The 23,163-nt window shown below is 31.5% G+C and overlaps 1 protein-coding gene across 1 annotated transcript in view; it reads left to right on the top strand.

Annotated features, from left to right (window-relative positions):
• LOC145316455 (uncharacterized) overlaps positions 1-23,163 on the top strand; it is a 152,842-nt gene that overhangs the window by 85,747 nt on the left and 43,932 nt on the right. The window contains exons 3-4 of the mRNA XM_080156966.1: positions 6,936-7,102; positions 16,795-16,985. Of these exons, the coding sequence (XP_080013092.1) occupies positions 6,936-7,102; positions 16,795-16,985 (358 nt within the window). The remainder of the gene's footprint in view (positions 1-6,935; positions 7,103-16,794; positions 16,986-23,163) is intronic.

The raw sequence follows: 23,163 nt of genomic DNA on the forward strand, positions 1-23,163 counted from the left end.
TCAATCATTTAAGCACAAATATCTCAATATTTGAAGCCTAAGTCTTCCAAAAAATAGATAGATTTTAGTTTTTAAATAAATAAGATCAATAACGCCTTTTTATACTTCGAAATTTATACAAGGACAATTTTATCTAAACGTAGCGCAAACAACTAGCTAAAACTGTTTTAAATTGAAACTGTGTTTTTTTCTTGATAAAGTATGTCATTGCTAAGCTACATTTCCACATGAAAGTAGATTTTAATTTATAGGTCTCATATTATTTAACAATTAAATTGTCATTAAAGTAGGTCATTTTTATTTGAACAATAAATTATTTTTTTTGTCACTCTACAGAATAATTAAACGGTTCGTAACAACAGAGGAGAATAAATTATAAATTGGATATTGTTAACCATACGTGTACATGTTTTAACTTTTTATAAAAACTTAATTTATTTTCCGCGTAGGTGGAGTTGTTGTATACAATTAATACGGGAAGGAAGGGGGAGGGGGGGGGGGGGAGCAACAATATTTTGGAGAACGTCAAAAAGCCTTTCTTGTGTTGAATTTATGGTTATAAGTATTTTGCAACATAAGCCATAAAGCACAAATCTAAATAATTATTTTTAATAAAATAAAAAGTAAGACATTTAATTCAGGAAACGGGAATGCACAGTAATCTAAAGGGATAAAACAATGGCTGTTAAATTGATGTACATCCCCAATGATTATACACAAAAATACCCCTCCTGTCGATTACAATTAGTGGTGATACATTTGGACACTCATTTTAGTTAACCAACTATTCAAATTTTTATAAAAGTCCCCAAAGTTGTGAAGCCAACGAATAAGAAAACGTTAAGATAAAACTTATGCGACTAGTATATGAAACAGCCCAATGTCCCCTCCCCCTCCCTGGGAATACAAGATTCAAACGAAGTAAGAAAGCAGCCGCCGCAGCTAGATTAATAGTTATTTCTCGCATCGTATAATAAACAGCTTTCCGCGGATATAGAATGTACAATTATAAGATTAAAACCAGTTTTTTAGCCCCGAGGTGCCGAAGGCACTGGCTAAAAAACTGGTTTTAATCTTATGATTGTACATTTTTATATTCGTAGAAAGCTGGATATAATACGATGCTAGACATAGTTTTTTCGTATGGATGAGAACCGGTTCCTATCCACCGGATTCGAATGAATACGAGAAAAATCCCCAAGATCTGCTTCAAAATTTATATACGGCTGTACAATAATCAAATTAATAACCATAAAATCAGATTATTACAATAACTAATTATGCAATGTGAAAAAAATGCTGGAAATCAATGATGTGTGCCGCTACATTAGGAAATTATTAGCAAAGAGTTAGTAGGAACTTTATAATTAAATTCAAATATTCACATCATATAAACTCAATTAAAATTGATAAGATGCAGATTTTAATATGAAATTTATCAATTCAAAGGATTACTTTTAGATAAATTGTGTGTGTATATTTAAGAGTGTTTAATAATTTATTGTATTCCAAATAAGGACAATGTACAATATACATACATTTAGCAATCCTTAGAACCCAAAGCTTTTCTAAGAATATCCAGGGAAGGGAGGGGACATTTGGATGTTTATTACACTAGTCCACAAAGTCTTATGATAATGTTTTCTTATTCGTTGGCTTAAAAACCCTTGTGACTTTTATTGAAATTTAAATGGTTTGATCTTTAATTTGAGTGTCTAAACGTTTCAACCACTAATTGTAATCTACAGAAGGGGTAATTTTGTGTATCATCATTGGTGATGTAAATTTATCGGCAATCCCTTTAGATCTCTGAAGTATACCTCATATGGGTTCAATTGAAAGAGGAGTGTAGGGGGGGAGGGGGGGGGTATACAATCCATACACTTTGATGTATGTTGACGATTACGGCAAACCCATGTAATTGCAATATTTGATTCAACACACATATTTCATTTCTTGACGACTTTATTCAACTAATTTTTGCCAATTCATGAGCGAGCAACATCAAGTATTATAATCACAAGAAATTTAAGTGTTTATTTGTATTTATCAAAGGGTAGGCAGATGCCTATTATTTACAGCTCATCAGCAACTGCGATTGTTCTAGATTTGGCGGCTTTAGATTATTAAAATAACCACTGCTAGGTTGCAACTCCAATGGATTAATTTTATACTGAAATCTTGAGCTGTGGCTTGTTAAGAATAATGCATATAAACGCAGCTGCCGAGCCCTGGTATTCATGTGCGACTCAAGTGGCATGTTGCCCATTTTATACCATGATATTCAATTATTCTTTTAATAAGAAATAACTTAACTGTGACAGTTATATTGTTATTTCTTTACAGAATTCACTCTGCAAATAGAAAAGCATTAAAGTTAATAGTCATATGTTTCATTGTTAAATATTTTTACAACTTGATAAAACATTTTTCATACTGAGTCTTGAAATTAACTTTAAAATTTACGTTTTTTGTTAGTGTCGCATAACGCAGATACCTTTTTATTTGATTTTTCTGCCTGTAAAGCATAAATAGTTTAAAATCTATAGTTCATTTTAAATTAAAACAAAATGTATGTTTAGTCAACATCAAAGTAGTGCTAATATTTTGGTCGGTCGGACGTTTGGATATATCTATTTTAGCTTCACTACAAATGAATCTATTTAATCAAATTTTATTTAATAAAGGTTTTAGCTGATTAAGGGTCAAGTTAGAACATTCTTCAAACCATTCCCCTATCCCACCTTCAAAGTTTTTGTTGGCAACATGAGGCTAGGCCTATCTTTTACCATTTCTTACTTAATTTTGGCGTCAATTCAGGGATATAAAGGGATAAGACAATAGCCGATAAATTAATGTATATCCCTAATGATTATAATAAAAATTACCCCTTCTGTTAATTAGTGGTTCAAACTTTTGAACTCAACTTAATGAACCAACCAATCAAAAGTCCCCTAAGTCGTTAAGACAACATATAAGAAAACGTTATTATAAAACGTTGGGGACTAGTGTAATAAATAGCCAAATGTCCCCTTCCTTCCTGGCGTCAATTATGTATTAACACTCCCACTATTTACATGACCACTTGTCATGTAAATAAATTCAATTACAACATATTTTGGTGGTAAGGACTTGTTCCAGGGAGGGAGGGGACATTGGGCTGTATAATACACTAGTCCCTAAAGTTTTATAAAAACATTTTCTTATTCGTTGGCTTATCAACTTTGGAACTGGAGAAAACTTTGATTGGTTGGTTTATTAAGTTGAGTGTCCAAACGTTTCAATCACTAATTGTAATCTACATAAGGGGTAATTTTGTGTATCATTATTGGGGATGTTATCAATTTATCGGCCATTGTCTTATCCCATTATATCCCTGGCTATCAGCATAAAAAATTATTAAATGCTGGTTTCAACAAAAAGTTTTAAATATTTTATTATCATTTGAAATCTCAAAATTGAATAATATTATTCATTTTAGTTTATCAATTTAAATCTTGTTCTTTAATATAAAGCACCTTATTCACTTGTTTTTAACTCTTAACTTGTAATCTTAAGTTTTTCATAATTTATTCAAATTTTTAAATATTATATATAATGTAAGCTACTTTAAAATTCGTTGAAACCCTAAAGTTAGCAATTAAAATCTTTTGAGGTTTATACATTATACAATATCAGAGATCTTAAGGGACATGACAATGGCCGATAAATTGATGTACATCCCTAATGATTATACACAAAATTAACCCTTCTGTAATTATAATTAGTGGTTGAAACGTTTGGACAAACAACTCTCCCCTGACCACCAAACAAAAATGTATTTCTTATGTATCTAATTTAGAATTTTATCATAATTGAAGAAAAGCATAATTTATCATCCATTGTCCTATCCCCTGGGAGGGAGGGAAGTTTGGGCTGTTTATTCACTAGTCCCCAAATTTTTATAATAACGTTATCTTATTCGTTGACCTAACAATTTTGGGGACTTTCATTAAATTTCGATTGGTTGTTCATTATTTTAATTGTCCAAACAATTCAACCACTAAATTTAATCTATAGAAGGAGTAATTTAGTGCATTTTATCATTAGGGATGTACATCAATTTATCGGCCATTGTCTTATCCCTTTAGATCCATGTATATTCCTAATTATCATTTTTGTGAACATGAATATTGCAGTGAATGTTGATTATAATCTACACCAGCCTTACAATATAATACAATATTCTGACCATTATACCCATCAATACGTTTATGATCATCTTCTTCAAGTGTATCAATATAATCTTCAATACCTTCTTCAATAATAACAATGGATGTACAAAATGAAATGCAGGGATATTATGACAGGGGAAAAATTGTCGTCAATCTAACTTGCCTTCGTGGACATTTTTAATTGGTCAGTTCCTTCATCCAAGGGAATGAGTTAAATTGTGTTATTTTGGCCAGCTACAAGTTTACCTTTATTATGTTACAAGATTATATGGTTTAAGATTCAAGTAATAAAAAATTTGTTGGCTTAACAACTTTGGGGACTTTTGATTTGTTGTTCAATTCAGTTGATTGTTCAAACGTTTCAACCACTATTTTAATCTACAGAATTGGATATTTTGTGTATCATCATTGGGGATGTACATTAATTTATCGGCCATTGTCTTATCCCTTCAGATCCCTAATGACATTGTCCCATTCAAGGCAACAAGATCATAAATTTTAGATTCCATAAATTTTATAGGATATTCAGCTTTATATAAAAACAATGCTGTAAAACTGTTTCAATTCATAGATAATTATTATTATAAACTTTTTAAAGACCTTTGTTTATGATTATGAAATAAATGAAACACAATTTTGCCATGCTTGTCTGTTCGTGCATAGTGTAGTCTGCTATGGACTAATTATTTGTAGCGCAGCTACCCTATAATATATATTAGTTCGTACGTTAGTTTGTCTGTCAAGGAAGTAAACAATTAATTAACAATATATAGAAATAGATATTAATTGACATTATTCTCAGAGAGAGAGAGAGAGGGGACAACGGACTGTTTAGGACACTAGTCCCCAAAGTTTTTATGATAACGTTTTGTTATTCGTTGTTTCAACAACTTTAGGGACTTTTTGATTGGTTGAGTTTTCAAACGTTTCAACCACCAATTTTAATCTACAGAAGGTATAATTTTGTGCATCATCATTGAGCATGTACATCAATTTATCGGCCATTGTCTTATCCCTTTGGACTATTGTTCGTTGTTATTGATGTTAATGTCCTTGTTTATATTGTAAAATTGATGAAGAAATTTGAATGTGAAAACGAGACAATTTAACTAGCAATGTATATTGTGTATATGTGTCTTACAAGAAGGTCAGTCGTAATTATACTGCAATTAAAAATTATATCAAACTTCAAATTTTATTTGGAACTATTTATTTTTTAATTTTGATTAGAAAATGTATGTTTAATAGCCCCAGGGATAACCATGACAAAACAATATTCAATTTAAACAATTAAATAGTCAAATTTAATTCATTTTCCAAGAAAACAACCTAAAACCCGCCTTCCGCTTCGATTCCGCCGTTCATGAGATTTTAAATGATAAATAATCATGTCCATGATGATTGCCCTACTTCTACAACTGTCCTGAATTCGCTCAGTCGACCATTGCGAAAATTTCTTGCTAAATCTTTGAATTGTAATAATTTTCGCTCAAATGATTTTTATCGACATTTATTACTTTGTAAGTTGTTAATGGCAGGGATCTAAAGGGATAAGACAATGGCAGACAAATTAATTTACATCCCCAATGATGATTACCCCTTCATTAGATTACAATTAGTGGTTGAAACGTTTGGACCCTTATTAAATGAACCAACCAATCAAAATTCATTAAAATCTCCCAATGTTGTTAATCCAACGAGTAAGAAAACGTTTGTACAAAACCTAGGAAAAGAAAAATTTGTAGCCTTTCTTATACGTCTAAAAAAATTTACATTTAAAGAATTAAATGGCTGCTTTTCTCTTGTTAATTGTTATTTATAAATTATTAGCTAAACCGCGCTAATTATTTCTAATTGTTAAACCACATTCCAAGCCAAAAAGACACGCGCTAAACACTTGTAAAACAAGGACATTCATGTTTATAAATAGCACTGTGATAAATTTTTGTGATAATCTCAAAACAGATGATTTGCTTAGAAAACTGTACCTTGTTGTAATAGGAATCATTGTTGAAAAAATCAAATCAGTAGGATAATATTAATTATGTCATACAAAAATTGTAGAGTTGCTACGCTTTCCAAAATGTTAATAACTAATACAGGAATCATCCTCCAAAGTTTTAAATCAATTCCTCGGCATTAAATTATCATAACCTATTGGAAGCATGTCAAATTATAACGTATTTTAGACATAGTATGCGAAATTTCTTAGCTTACAAAAGAACTTGAAAGGAAAGGTCCTGTTGATAAATGGTTAACAGGTGTGATTCTTCGATTAAGAAAAAAAATGAAATATGTTATACATACATAACGTATTTTTGTGAAATTAAGATACAAAAATTTTAATTTGTATGTGTCAGACATTTTTTCTACGCTTTGGTTTTAATTATCATGAATTTCATTACTTCATATTCTTTTATTGCTTTCGCCTTGAAATTTTGTTTATAATAGTGGACAGTTAGAAAATTTTATCAGAAAAAGATGATTGAAGTTGTTATTCTAGAGATCTTTATAGTGCCTATAAAAAAAATGTCATATAATACAAATGACCAATGATAGGCCAATACACAGACTAAATAACCAATGGCAGGCCAACAGACATTTTAATTGACTAATAATAGGCCAGTATGACGTCATTTTTTATAGGCAATATAAAAATCTTCATTGCAGGTGGCTGAAATGATTATTTTTTAAAATAAAATTAATTTTTAATTATTTTAGGCTGCCAGATACAACTTTCTATCTCGAAGTGTGAGGCTGGGCAGCAAGCACAGTGTGAGAGCCTCCATCCTGGCCTCCAGCCTCTCAGAGGTCAACCTGGAGCTTCAATCATTCAAGGGAACCAACTCAATCCAGGGTCCTCCATCTATTGTTCTTCATTCTTCCAGGTAAGGAATAATTATTTCTCGTATTTATTCGAATGGTGGATAAGAACCGGTTCTCATCCATACGAAAAAACTATGTCTAGCACCTTATTATAACCAGTTTTCTACGAATATAAAACTGTAAAATCATAAGATTAAAACCAGTTTTTTAGCCAGTGCCTTCTGCATCTCGGGGCTAAAAAAACTAGTTTAAATCTTTTAATTGTACATTTTATATCCGCGGAAAGCCGTTTATAATACTATGCGAGAAATAACTATTATTGTATTATCCGCGGATATTGAAATGAAAGATAATAAGATTAAAGATAGTTTTGTGAATGAAAGATAATAAGATTAAAGATAGTTTTGTGAGCCCCGTGGGGCCGAAGGTCCGGGCTAACAAAACTGGTATTAATTCTATGATCTTTATTTTAATATTTGTGGAAAATTGTCTCTAATATGATGCTATACATGGTTTTTCAGTATGGCTGAGAATCGGTTCTAATCCAGCGGATATTAATCGTTTTTGAAGCCATACTGGAAAAGTTTAACATTTTTTTGTTGTAGGATAGGGCACATGAAAAAATCTTTTTTTCTTACAACTTTTCTGGTAGTCAAAATACATTTCAAAAGCTATACTTGTATGATTTTTAATAATGTGCTGTAAACATTCAAATAAACAACTTTAAAATGGTTTGTGATATTTGAAGTGAGATATTTGAGATTTATTTTTATAATTATAACTTCCTTAATATTAGGAAAATTGAACAGGAAAAATTATTACAAGAATTAGTCAACGAAGTTATCATTTTTTTTTATACTTGGGTTAATTACAGGTTGTGGTTAATACATTTACAAAATAATGAAATTAACTAATTAGAAAAAGTCTCTCCTCTTTACTGGTAAAAGTGTTATATAAAGTTATTTTAAACGAGTTGTTAATTGATTCCTTTTTTTCTGGTTTAATATTGATTATACATTTTTTTGCTTTGCTTCTCCCTGCACCATGAACATGACAGCAGAGCAATTTTTGTTATCACAGAAACTGTCTGCTCATCCCTGCACCCTGAATAGAAAAGCAGAGCAAGCAACTTTGTTATAACAGAAACTGTCTGCTCCTCCCTGCACCCTGAATAGGAAAGCATCTTTGTTATCACAGAAACTGTCTGCTCTCCCTGCACCCTGAATATGAAACTGTCTGCTCCTCCTTGCACCCTGAATAGGAAACTATCTGCTCCTCCCTGCACCCTGAATAGGAAACTGTCTGCTCCTCCCTGCACCCTAAATAGGAAACTGTCTGCTACTCCCTGCACAGAACAAGCATCTTTGTTATCACAGAAATGTCTTCCTGTCACACAATACTAAAGAGATTCTCATTACTTTTATTTCACTTAAAATTTAAACTTTTATTTTAAAAACATTATTCATTCATATTCTATTATATAAAGTAATACACTTTTTTGTCTGTAGCTTAAGAAATTGCTAGCTATTGCCCTTCCCGTCAAATAAATAGCCCACTGTGGCTGGATTTGCAGCTGCTTAACTTTTATAAATAAAAAGCTAATACAAATTTATTTTAATGTTTTTTAGTCTCTTTTAATTAATCTTTGCTTTTCATAGAAACTATAGGACATATAAGCAGGTTTTAAAATATGATGCATTAAGTTTTTAAAATTAGGATGGTTTAATTCTAAGACATACACTTAAATTTTCCCTACAGATTAAAGTATGATACTTTACCTTGATAAAAATGTGGTAGCTTCCCGTCATCAGCGTAGCTTTCACTTCCCCAATTCTTTAAATCTGTCCCATTTTTGAGACGTTCGTACAAAATCGCAACTAAAAAAAAACAAAAATGTTTTGTTTAATAAATACGTTTATCATAATATTTAATGTTTTTAGATTTGGTATAGTTATTTCTTATTATAAACCGCTTCTTTCCGCGGATATAGAATGTACAATTATAAGATTAAAACTAGTTTTTTTAGCCCCGAGTTGCCGAAGGCACGGGCTAAAAAAACTGGTTTTAATCATATGATTGTACATTTCTATATTCGTAGAAAGCTAGATATAATACGATGATAGACATAGTTTTTTCGTATGGATGAGAACCGGTTCCTATCCACCGGATTCGAATGAATACGAGAAAAGATTTTCTTAGCTGCACCTTTATAGTATGTTTGGAGAAGCTTTCTATATTGCCTATAAAAAATGACGTCATACTTGCCTACCATTGGTAAATTAAAATGTATACTAGCCTGCCATTGGTAATTTAGTCTGTTATTGGCCTATGATTGGTCATTTGTATTGTATGACGTCATTTAGGTAAAATACTTGCCCCAGTATCTATACAGCACAAAAACATGCAGATTTTCTTAGCTGCACCTTTATAGTATGTTTGGAGAAGCTTTCTATATTGCCTATAAAAAATGACGTCATACTTGCCTACCATTGGTAAATTAAAATGTATACTAGCCTGCCATTGGTAATTTAGTCTGTTATTGGCCTATGATTGGTCATTTGTATTGTATGACGTCATTTAGGTAAAATACTTGCCCCAGTATCTATACAGCACAAAAACATGCAGAAATACAGTACATTTTGCTTCAATAATCATTTGCTGAAAAAATTTGGGCTTTATGACCTTCCTTAAAATTAAATAACCAGTCTAATTTAGGTAATAAGATTCTTCTTGTAGTTTAGTATTGACACTTTTTTTTCCAAATAAGGAAGACATAATTATTAGCTTCTCCACATATTTCAACAACAAATGAGAAATAAATTTTATTTTCACTCTGATACAAAATTTCTCCAACATTGAATTAAATTATCCAAACTTGATAGATTAGGTTAGTTTAGGTTAAGTTTGATTATTTGGTGTCTGTGGCCTTAAGAGTGGATGCTTGTAAACTCAAATCCAAATTTGTTTGATTGGGTAGCCCGTCGCCTACAGTGGATGTAGAATATACGTGGATAATATGATAGAGGAAAAATTTAAATTACCCCCCCAAAAAATTTTACTCCGGGGGTAAATTTTTGGGGGGGGTAAACAAATTTAACCCCCCCAAGCAAATTTTACCCCCGGGGTAAAAAATTTAGGGGGGGATAAAAGAAATTTGCGGCGCGCTTCGCGCGCCATTTACCCCCCCCCCCAAAAACCGAATTACCCCCCCCCTTAAAAAATTTTACCCCCCCCGAAAATAAAAAGCTTGGACGCCCCTGGGGGTATCATTATTTTAACCAGCTGCGAGCATCAATTTATCGGAGTACATTACAGTGTTGGTCATTTATGCAGTTTTAGGATTCAATTTATGAAATGGCATTTCTATAGTAATGTACACATTTCAATGTGCTTTTAAATGTGTATTATGACTTTTAATATCAAATATACGTGTGTGTATGTAAAAGAATTTGATATGTAAAATTCTATGAGTTTGATTTTTTTTATTATTGGTCATTACTTTTTAATATAATTTAAAAGGTATTGGTCATTTGAAAACTATTTTAATGTCTTATACTATTTGGAATTCATTGCATTTAAAACAATTATATAATGTACACATTGACTTGAAAGCTGGGCTGATATTTAATTTTTTTCATAGCATATTTTTTTTAGCATCTGTGCTTTATAATTAATCATTTTAATCAAAAAAATATTTTTCATTCCCTTTATTTTTTAATTTAACAAATTTTTAAGGAATGATTAATTAACTGTAAAAAAACAAGTATAGAAATTTTAACCTTTTGGCTTTAAGAAAAGAATTATCTTTTGTCATTGGTCTAAAGAAGTGAAGGTTTAAAAAGAGATGTTCATATAGATATAAGTATTTTTACTTAAATTTATATATTTGAAGAATATTTGCTTTAATTTCTGATTTTGTAGGAAAGCGTATAAATTGTTGGATTGGTCTGTAGTGGCCAGCTGTGAGATATGCCCACATTTGGCACCTCTCACACACCATGGATCCTAAGGGATAAGACAATAAATTTATATACATCCCATATAATAATAAACAAAATTATCCCTTATGTACATTACAATAATTGGTTAAAACGTATGGATACTTAAATTAATGAACCAACTAATTAAAATGCAACAAAAGTCCCCAAAGTTATTGAGCCAACCAATTAGGAAACGTTATTTTAAAACTTTGGGGACTAGTGTCCCCTCCTTCCCTGCACTACATTAACCCAGGCTAACTTGATTAGGCATCCCCCCCCCCTCCCTCCCTCCCCCATCCATTAGCCAAGTAAAAGTAGGACATAAACATAATTAATTACCTATTTTGGTAAATGTTTCTTTACTTTTATATATTTTCACTAAAAATATTTTTCTTGATTTTTTCAAGCTTCAATTAATTCTGATACAATATGTTAAGCAAAAGTTTATAGAATTTTACTGCACATCCCCCTGTCAAATCCTACTGAAGAGTTATTTTGTTTATCATCATTGGAGATGTATATCAATTTATCGTCCGTTGTCATATCCCCTAAGATTCCTGAGTGTTTAGGCATTATATAAACTCATTATATTATCATAAAATATCCAACAATAAAGTAGAAAGGTCTTTTTGTCAGTAGCTTAAGATCTTAATAATAAATAAATCAACTGAGTTCTATCACAAGATTCACAAAGTTCCTGTGATTGTTGCAGGCTTTTTTATTTTCAGATTTAAGTCTTGGGATGGTTTTAAGCTATTTTCTAGTATTATTACAAAGAAATGAATCTTTATATTTGTATGTATAAGTAGATGATGAAATACAGTTTATGTTTCTTCTGAATAAGGAATTAGAAATTCATTGAGCAACCCAATTTTTAGGCTTGTGAGGTGTATTTCACTCTATTTAAGTAATTGGAAGTTCGTTTGTTTGTGTTTCTGTTTTTGATGTACACTTGCAGCTGCGCCTCTAGCATCTAGGGGCTCTTTATTCATAACCATCCCAAGACTTAAATCTGAAAATGAAATAGCCTAATATTATCACGGGACCTATATAAAGTTTACCTAAAATAGAGAACCCTACCATTTAAGTAGTTATTGAGATCTTAAGCTTCAGACAAAAAACCTGCAACTTTATAAATTAGGATTTAACGACGGAATTGATCACTAAAGCTTCGTGTTGGTTATGAAACGTTTTAGGCTGTTTTCCATTAGGGTAAATCGACGTTTAAAAAAAATTACTAATTTTTCTTAAAACTGTTTTTTTAGGGATAGTAAGACAAAATAGCCTAAAACCACTCAAATGTATCCCTTGAAAAAATTTACTCATAACTAGTTTTCCAGTAAGGCTTAAAAACCAATAAATATCTGCTGGATTAGAACCGGTTTTCAGCCATACTGAAAAATCATGTCTAGCATCGTATTACAGACGATTTTCTACGAATATTAAATCGAAAAATCTCAGTTTTAATACAAGCTAACAAAACTGGTTTTTCATTTTAATATCCACGAAAAAATGTTTATAATACGATGCGATAACTATTCTTTTCATTACAATTATATCCTAATTGAAACCACTTGGCACAGAAGAAGCCTAGTTTCCTTTTCCAGGCGAGTGCCAATTCAAATTTAAGTTGAAGGATGATCTCAAAAGCTGAAGCAGTAAGCAAAGTAAATAAGTTTCTTTAAAAGGAAGTAGGTGAAATTCTTTCCAGAAAAATTAAACCTTACTGCTTAATAAACAAATAAGTCCACCATTCTGTTATACAAAGTAGTAAAGTTTTTTGTCTGTAGCTTAATATTTGGATTAATACTGAACAGATTGATTCCTCTATTTTATGAAAGCATCGTATAGGTCCCTGGGTGGTTTTAGGCTATTTTCCTAGTTTCCTTACTCCTTTGAATACATAGATTCTAGATGCTAGGAGCGCAGCAGATAGTTTCATATAAATTAACTTTTGTTCCAAATTCTATTTGGTCTACTTTAAGTTATGGAAAAGTAAAATAAATTATGTTACATAATAAATCAATCAATAATATTAATATATTTATCTAATTATTGTAAATTATATGACAAAAAAGTGAACATTATGTGGTGCGACCAAGCCTGTGGTCGCATATGACTATAAAAATATAATTTTCTAATTATTTAATAATGGCCTTGTCATTAGTAGTATGTTATATATATATATTTATACACTTAAAAGCTGGACATTTTAGTTAACTGTGGATTTTTCAGTTCAAAATTAATTTTTACCAAAATTTAATAATTTTGTAACAACTAGAGGCTTTGGTGAAGCTGAGTTATCTCATATGTTTTTGTTTGAAGAAGTAAGAAAAGTATACCATCCTAAAATAGCCTAAAACCTGCCCGGGACCAATACAAAACATCACAAAAGTTGTAAAACGATCATTCCGGTCAACAAGATCTTAAAGGTCTTTTGAAACAAACAAAAAAAATCAAAGAATTCTTAAAATGGAAAGTTCTAATGGCGGTAGCCAGGATTCCTTGGCCAATCTTAGGACCACCTTTATTCTAACCCCTAATGAGGATGAAATAAATGTAGGCTAGATCTTATACCTTAATACAGATAAACAAATCTTTATCTTTCATTATTGGCCATGGTGACTAAACCACTTATGCTAATTTTTCTCTATTTATCTAATTCTGAAGGCTTGAAGGTATTAATTCTTGTCATTAACTTTTATATATTTTGAATCCATAGTGTTGGTGTTGCATGTAGTAAGGTTAATTAGAACACAAGTAAACTACAAGGCTCTGCAGCCGCATCCGCAGCTTGACAATCAGTTTTTTTCAGCCGCAATTACCAGCTGTCTGCCCTATTTTACAACAACAACAAAAAAATCAAGCTCAGCCGCCGTTGTTTTGTTAAGCAGCATTCTCATACTAAAATTTGCAGCTTTAAGAAAGGAAATCAACTGTCATTACACAGCTGTTTTTACTACAATATCATCCGAAAAAAGCAGCCACCACCAAATATCAGCGGCTGACAAGATCTGGCATATAATGACCACTTACACATTTTTATTAATGATGACATAACCTTGAATCTTAGAAAAAATAATTTTTACTATCTTTAATTACTATGTGTGTGTTTGTGTGTGTGTGTGTGTGTGTGTGTGTGTAATACTCCCAGCAATTTGTGACTTTTTCATTAAAATAAGCACGATAATTAACAAGTCAAAATTAAACAAAATCATGTTTATAATTATTTACTTGTAATGACCTTCATCTTTGTATTTGTATAATAGCAGCTGCGCCCCTAGCATCAAGTGCTCCTTATTAAAAGGCAGAAATGAAAAACTCACACAAAAAAGCTGCTTTCTTTATGATCTGATGAGGTATAAAAGTCTCACAAGACGATTCTTTAGAGCATTCATAGGGGATATATATATAGTGGCTAGAAATAAGTTTAAAAATAAATCTAATTACCACTTCTGTAGATTAAAATTAGTGGTTAAAACGTTTGAATACTCAACTTCAACAACCAATCAAAATTCACTGAAGTCTACAAAATTGTTAAGAAAACGTTATTATAAAACTTTGAGGACTAGTGTAATAATCAGGCCATTTTTACCTCTTTCTCTGGATTTTACCAAAACGGTTTCGAGATTGATTTTAAAAAAAAGTATATATTATTTTTTAAAAAGCAAAAATTATACATACTAACATAAAAAAAAATAGTTTAATCTAACGCTTATTATAATTAAATAATTTTTACAATGTTAAAACGTTAATGATGCCTACTAATATGGTCTAATGAGTATCTAATCAATATTAATAAGGAAAGGTGTACACTGTATATCTATTAACAGGCATATAATTAAATCAATGATGGAATTAACTTTTAACCATCCATATAAAATGTATAAGTACACCCCTTGAACTCAGGGACGGGGGAGACATTGGGCACTGTTTATTACACTAGTCCCCAGAGTTTTATAATAATTTTTAATTATTCGTTGGCTAAACAACTTTGGGGATTTTTATTAAATTTTGATTGGTTAGTATATTAAATTAAATGTTTCAACCACTATTGTAATCTACAGAAGCGGACATTTTTTGTATCATCATTGGGGATGTACATCAATTTTTCGGCCATTGTCTTATCCCTTTAGATCCCTGCCTTAAACTTGAGCTTTTTGCTATTCTTGATAGTGAACACAACAGTGTGTGATCCATTTTCTGAAAGACTTATAAAAAGAGAGGCTACTTAATCATTTTCTAGTATGGCTTCGAAACCGATTAATATCCGCTTGATTAGAACTGTTTCTAAGCAATACTGAAAAATCATGTATAGCAACGTATCACATACAATTTTCCACAAATATTAAAATAAAAATAATAAAGTAAATACCAGTTTTGTTATCCCAGGCCTTTGGCCCCATGGGCCAACAAAACTGTTTTTATCTCATTTTTTCTTTTTTATATCCGCAGAAAGCTGTCTATAATACGATGCGATGAATAAATTTTCTGAAAAGAGGCTACTTAATCATTTTCTTCTTTGCCTCTCTCCATAATTTATTTGCAGACATAATGATCTCAAGTTGATCAGGGAGGGAGGGGCCATGGGGCTGTTTATTACACTAGTCCCTAAAGTTTTATAACAATGTGTTCTTTTTGGTTGGATTGACAACTTTGGGGGCTTGAATTGAATTTTAATTGGTAAGTTTATTAAGTTATGTGTCCAAACGTTTCAACTACTCATTGAAATCCAAAGTTAGCTTTGTTTGTCTATTATCATTGGGGATGTACATTAACATATCGGCCATTGTCTTATTCCTTTAGATCTCTGAAAGTTGATGCTTTTATTCTATGCCTGCCTTACATTTTATTATCTCTATAAACGAGGATAAAAATGTACATAGAAAACGTAGCTTAGCATCAGCTATTTTATTTGCCTTCTTTAGTGGTATACGTTCGCCACTGCAGCTAAAAGGAAAAGTTTTATTAAAACATAAACAGTCCAAAATTGTCAAAGAACCAAAACACTTTTCAAGACGTATACGGAAGCATTAGGCAATATACATAAGAAACTCCGTAGCAGACTAAACTATTATTTAGACGTTTTAATATTAACATATATAGAGTAGGCACTCTACCAAAAAGTTTCCATAAGTGGCCAGCAAAAAAAAATGGGGATCAAGGATAAAATCCAGTGCTCGACAGCCGCGGGGGTTAGGCGCCTGTAAGCCTCAAGGAAAAATCAACCTTTTACAAATTTAAAAATCATCTGAAAGTCTAAACCTTCTAAATTTCAAAGCATCCAAACGGGTAAAAATTTTAGGCTTAGTCGCGGCCGCCGCGTGGCTGCCGAGCCCTCATAAAATCTGCTTAATGATTTCACAAAGATTCTTGTTAAGAATAAAAAATTTGAAATATTTGATTTTATGCTATATTAAACTATCTTGTTATATTTTATATCTTATCCAATTAGATCGATCAAGGTTAATTTTAAGTTATTTTATAAAAATTAAATGCATAATAAAATCATTTAACAAAAAAAAGGATATACTAAAGTTGTCAAATGTATCAGCAGATTATGCTTTTTAGGAGTTTTTTTGCATGTCTAGAATTGCGTTTTTTGACAAAAATTGTGGGGTAGATAGACAATTGTAAAAATGGATATATTATTACTTGGATGTTACGCCAGATTTTTATTACTGGATGAACGAACTAACCATTTTTTCTCCTTTCATAATATCCATATATATTCTAATAACAAATTTTAATTTATGTTATCTATTTTTTTTCAGTGGCGTTAGCTCCGGTTCCGGAGGATCAGACACTGCGTCGAACGAGGACAAGAGTGAGTCCGCCGTGTCCTCCCCCTCCTCTGTGCCCACAGTGAAGAGGAGGCAGGGGGGCTCAGCCACCAGACAGGACAACAGAGCAACACCCAGGCCCAGGCATCTCAAACCAAAGAAGGATATCTATAAGTCCACAGGTAAAGTTATTGTCTTTTCAATGAGATTGTTGTAAACCTAAAATGTCTAGACCTCTGTTTTAGAGGTCGTAAGTAACAATCTTAACAGTCTTAATAGATAAATGGACATTAGACAAACAACCAGCAAATATCACAAAAAAAGTACAAAAACATTAACAAAAGAATTTTCGACGTTTTCCGACAAATTGCTAGGTTAGGTTGAGTTATATTAGGTATAGGATACCCCCGCAAGGTTAGGAAACCAAAGGTATTGGCCAGGTTGGGATAGAGCTTCCCGGAAGAGTTAGGCATAAAAAAAACACCCTCCCATTATTTTAATTTTTTTTATATCTTTATGGAAAAAGAACAGCATTTTTGCTGAAACAAAATATGAATTTTATGAAACTATTACATTTTGATACTGCTGGGGAATTGTGCTTAATGTTTTAATCTTATAATAAAACACAAACAATGATAGTCCGTGACAAATAAAGAAAATGACACAAACAAAACCGTTTCCAAACTAATTGAAATTTAACAAGATGTAACTTATTGCTTTAACCAATGCTCTGGGGCTTGCCAATTTTGTTTTGAACACAATATTTTCCATCGTTAAAGATTTGCATCTCTCACAATAGTTGTAGGTTTGAATTGCCACTTTCTTTTAATTAATGTATGCTAGATCAGATCTTTTTAATCTAAATTTTTCCTGGAATATTTTTAAATAATATTTATATTTTTTGGGGGTTATTTAATAACTCTTACAAGTTTATCCATATTTGGTGTTATATTAAAGTTAGATTTCTTATTATTTTAAATTCCAGCAGCGGATGCGATCAAGCATATTGGGAAAAAAGGGCAGAAAAATAGCCTTAAACCATCAATGTGAACCTATAAAATAAAGAACTATAAAGGAAGATATCAATATCTTAACAATCCCCAACACCCACCCACATAAAAAAAAATTTATATAATAGGATAATCTGTATTGTTTTGTTTAAAATTGTCCATTTGAGACCACAGTGAATTTCTACAATAGCTATATAACAGTTATTGACTGATGTAGTGACGCTGTAACCAATTATTTCATCCTGTGTCTCACCAATTGTCAATAATTAGTAGCGCAGCTACTCTATAACTGTAAGATATGTCTGTACGTCTATATATTAGCTCATTCCGTTAATTTTGACATATTATTAGAATAGTTCTATCGATTTCAAACTTGGCATTGTGGTTTCTGTAGTAGTTTTGTACGCTTTTTATTGTTATCCTTGTTGTATGTCAATTACTGTTTATTCTTCTTTAAAATATTTCTAGTTTGCTTTGCTTCGCTACATTTGACTTTCCTTGTTTATCTTTAAATTCATTTAATTCATTCTCTTTCTATATATACAATCACACATTAATGCTTCAAGGGGTACCGACCAGGGAGGGAGGGGACATTGGGCTGTTAATTACACTAGTCCCCACAGTTTTATGATAACGTTTTATTATTAGTAGGCTTAACAACTTAGGGGACTTTTATTGAATGTTGATTTGTTGTTTAATTTCTAAGGTATAGTTTTGTGTATCATCATTGGGAATATACATCAATTTATCGGCCAGTGTCTTATCCCTTTAGATCCCTGACTAACAATCACAATTCACAAGTTATAATGTGTATAATTTAGAAAAGGAAATCACTATTAAGAGGCCTTTAATTGTACAAAGAGGTCATATCCGCTGATTTAACAAGAAAATTTAATTAAATTTATTTTGTCAATTTTTAACAGTTAGAAATAAATGTCTTAAATTAGAGATCAAAAGGCATAAGGCAATGACTGATAAATTGAGATACATTCCCAATGATGATACAAAAATCACCCTTCTCTAGATTGAAATTAGTGGTTGAAACGTTTGAACACTCAACGTAATGAAACAATTAATAAAATTCACAAAAGTCCCAACAGTTGTTAAGCCAACGAATAGGAAATGGTTATTATAAAACTTTGGGACTTGTGTAATAAAAAGCACATTGTCCCCTTTCTCTGGTCTTAAATACTGAACAATAAAAATTATTTAAAAGGTAATTTAAAAGGCAGATTTATTTTCTCCTTTTAAATTTAAGGCCCGGGCCCAACTTTTTCAATTCTTTTATCTTTTAAGTTCAAGATAAATCCTTCAATGCATGAAATTAAATGATTTCATTTTTATAGGATTTCAATCTAGCTAGGCTTCACAGATAGAGCCCTCCTTTCAAACTCTAATATGATCAAAATTTCAATCCAATTTTTACAAGTAATAGATTTTCTGGGTTTGAGTCGGGTAGGATTTGTCAGGGATCTGAAGGGATAAGACAATGGCCGATAAATTGATGGACATCCCCATTGTTGACACACAAAATTAATGCTTCTGTAGATTGAAATTAGTTGTTGAAACGTTTGAACTTAATAAACCAACCAATGAAAATTCAGTAAAAGTTCCCAAAGTTGTTAAGCCAACTAATAAGAAAACGTTATTGTAAAACTTTGGGGACTAGTGTAATAAACTGCCAATTGTCCCCTCTCACTCTGGGATTTTATGCACTTCATGAAGCTTAGTGCATTTATAAAGATCAAATGGTCATGCGGTTTTTTTATAAATGGTTTCAAATCTTATTCTTCCAAAAAAGAAATTTGAATATCTTATATCAATATTTGATGGAGAAAACTCGGCAGCCTATAAAAAAATACGTTATACAATACAAATGACCAATGATTGGCCAATACACAGACTGAATTACCAATGGCAGGCCAGTGTACATTTTAAATGTCTAATGATAGGCCAGTATGACGTCATTTTTAGGCACTAAAAAACCTTTATTGAAAATGTCAAGTCTTAATAATAGTCCTAAATTTGCTTTACTTAACAGGGTTTGACACAGCCATAAAGATATAAAACAGAGTAAAAAATCTAAAAGACACTGTCAAGCTGAAAAAAATAACTAAAGTTTCCATCCCTGACGTACAGACCATAGTTGTATAAAAGCCTCGCTGCTAATAGCAATAGTTTAAATGACCAAATTAATCCACTTTGTGAGGGATTGCTTTCAGATTAGGGGTGTAAACCTTAATAACAATAGAATTGCTCCTCCCTCTCCCAGCAACATTGCTCCTCCCTCCCAGCAACATTGCTCCTCCCTCCAAGCAACTTTCAAACATCCATCAAATTGTTGATAGACAGAGCTAGGGTCTGTTTGGCCAGGCATAGAGATATTGCACCTGAACAATGATTATGATGCCTTCTATAACTAGTGAATAATGATAGGGATTATTATTGGGCTTTTTATTCCACGATTTATTCCTTAATGTTTTCTATTGGTGTTTTCTTGTTCAACAACTTTGGGGGCTTTATTGAATTTTGATTGGTTGGTTTATTAAGTTGAATGTCCAAACGTTTCAACCACTAATTGTAATCAACAAAAAAATTGTGTATCATCATTGGGGAAATACATCAAATTATCGGCCATTGTCTTATCCCTTTAGATCAATGAGTAAATAATGGTTACATTTTTTAAAATATGTTTTTTTTTATGCTCACAATCAATATATTTCGTCTGTATGATGCTTTTGATTGACGATAAAATAACTATCTATTAATTTTTTCATTAGATGACCTGTCTCTCTCCCTGCTAAATTTATAAATACATTTGTATACAAATATGTATTGTATAGTACATAAATATTTATGAAAACTTATTTTATATTTTTACATTAATAAAGATGTCTGTTTAAAAAAAAAAAAGATTTATTTCATTGTAAAAAACTTTCAACTTTCATTTTGAATTTTGTAATTCAAACAGACATTTAACACCCCAAGTGTAATTACATAGAAATTTTATTTACTGTCAGCAGTAAAGAGAGAGAGGGCCTACTCAGGAATCTAAAGGGATAAGACAATGGCCAATAAGTATATATCCACATCTGTAGAAATGTAGGAAACTCATCTTAATGAACCAACCAATCAAATTCATTACAGTCCCCAATGTTGGTAAGCCAACGTATAGGAGAACTTTTTTAAAATTTTGGGGACTAGTGTAATAAACAGCCAAATGTCCCCTACCTCCCTGGGGCCTACCCCATATATTTACAGGAAATGTTAAAAAGTTGAACTGTAAAGTTTTCCTGCAATGCAAAATAATCGTGAAGGAAATTTGGTTAAAATGTGTGTAAAAACGTTGAATGTGCAGCATCCGCAGTAAAATTGTTACATTACTTACATAAGAGTAAATAATGAGGAACTGGCAGCCGCAGGCCCGCAGTCCTATTTAGCCACTTTTTTAAAATCATGTAACAGTAAGGTTTTTATAGGGCCTTTTAAAAATGACGTCATACTGGTCTTCCATTGGTCAATTTAAATGTATACTGGCCTGCCATTGGTAATGTAGTCTGTGTATTGGCCTATCATTGGTCATTTTATTGTTTGCCGTCATTTTTTATATGTCATTCTTAGTTTTGATAATCTGCTATCGCAGCCAATCTGACAAATTTTAGCCGCCACTTTTTCTAAAAGCAGCCATTTTTTTGCTGTGTATTTTTGTTGCTGATAATAGGCTACTGCCGAGCCCTGGTAAATAGTGAATATTTAGTGAAAATTCAGGATGATATGCATTATAACCCAGCACCTATAATCTTTTACTTTTCCTCTCTTATATATGAGCATATATGGTAAAATTTTGCTTATTGAATGATTATTCATACATACATATACACATTGTATATGCCCTCCTCTTGTGCCCATATATGATCAATACACATACAAATACCCAGGGAGGGAGGGAACATTGGGCTGTTTTTACACGAGTCCCCAAAGTTTTAAAATAACATTTTCTTATTCGTTTACTCAACAAATTTCATTGAATTTGATTAGTTGGTTTATAAAATTAAGTGTCCATACGTTCCAACCACTAATTGCAATATACAGAAGGGAGAATTTTGTGTATCGTCATTGGGGACGTACATTAATTTATCGGCCATTACCATATCCCTTTAGATCCCTGACAAATACCACAGCGAAATAGGTAAACCAAAAGTAATATTACACAATGCTCAAGTAAAATTTCTCAGGGAAATGGGACAACTTCTGAAATGCTTATTTAATTTTAATATTTAAAACTTTTAAGTCAACTGTAATTTTAGTTATTTTTTTTGATCTAAACATGCGTTTTTCTTAAATCTTTTTTTCCTCATATCTATCCAAATATCCCAAAAGCTTAGTACGAAAAAATGATATTGCTTTTTAATAGATTTGTCGGCGGTTTCTATCCATAAAAACATACTCTTTTATTTTCAATTTATCTAAAAATATGAGGAAGGTGGGTTTAGGTGATTGCTAGGCTCTTTGAGGGTAAGGTCCGATTTGTGAGTAAAATCTTAGCCTGAACACCCGTAAGAATGCATAATTTTCGTGTCTTAAAGATAAAGATAAAAGTCTTGAAAGACCATAAAGTTTACTTGTAATAGAAACTAACTTTTACACCTGTGTTTTATTAGCTGAATGGATTAGTAAAATTTCAATAATTATTTTGGGAAATTGTAATGAGATTTCACATTAGCCTTTCTCCTATTTCCAGCCCCTGCGGGGGACTCTAATCCTGTGGGGCATATTTCCTAACCCTGCGGGGTAATCATTAACATTTAACTAACCTAACAGGCTAACAAAAAAGCTACCGTGCAAATACAACGAAACCCGCTACTTTGTTTTCTTTCCATGTTTCATATTTTTTAAAACTGATGTATTTACTATTATCATTATTTTGATAAAAATAGCAGTGTAAAAATAATTTTTTCTTAGAAATATCCTTTTTTTTAGTTCGAGGTTCATAAAGAATATTGTATGTATATGCGTCTGTTCAGAGATTATAAATACGCCCAAACTTGAATATTCGTGTACATGAGGAGAAAACATGAAAAACTAGGCTTGTACGAACCAGGGAGCGAGGGAACATTAGGATGTTTATTATACTAGTCTCCAAAGTTTTATGATAACATTTTCTTACATATAATTTTGTTTGGGGTTATCCCAATAATAAATTAAATTAAGGATGATATAATGTATGATGTTTTTAAATATGTTTTATGGTTTCAGTTATAAGGCTACATGGTAATCTTTATTTATCGAAAATCTATATTTTTTTCCCGATACTTAAAAAAATAAATGCTATAACTATTGGTAAATGATA

This window comes from Acartia tonsa, chromosome 4, assembly GCF_053477335.1.
Source record: "Acartia tonsa isolate MP-2025a chromosome 4, ASM5347733v1, whole genome shotgun sequence".
Lineage (NCBI taxonomy): Eukaryota > Metazoa > Arthropoda > Copepoda > Calanoida > Acartiidae > Acartia > Acartia tonsa.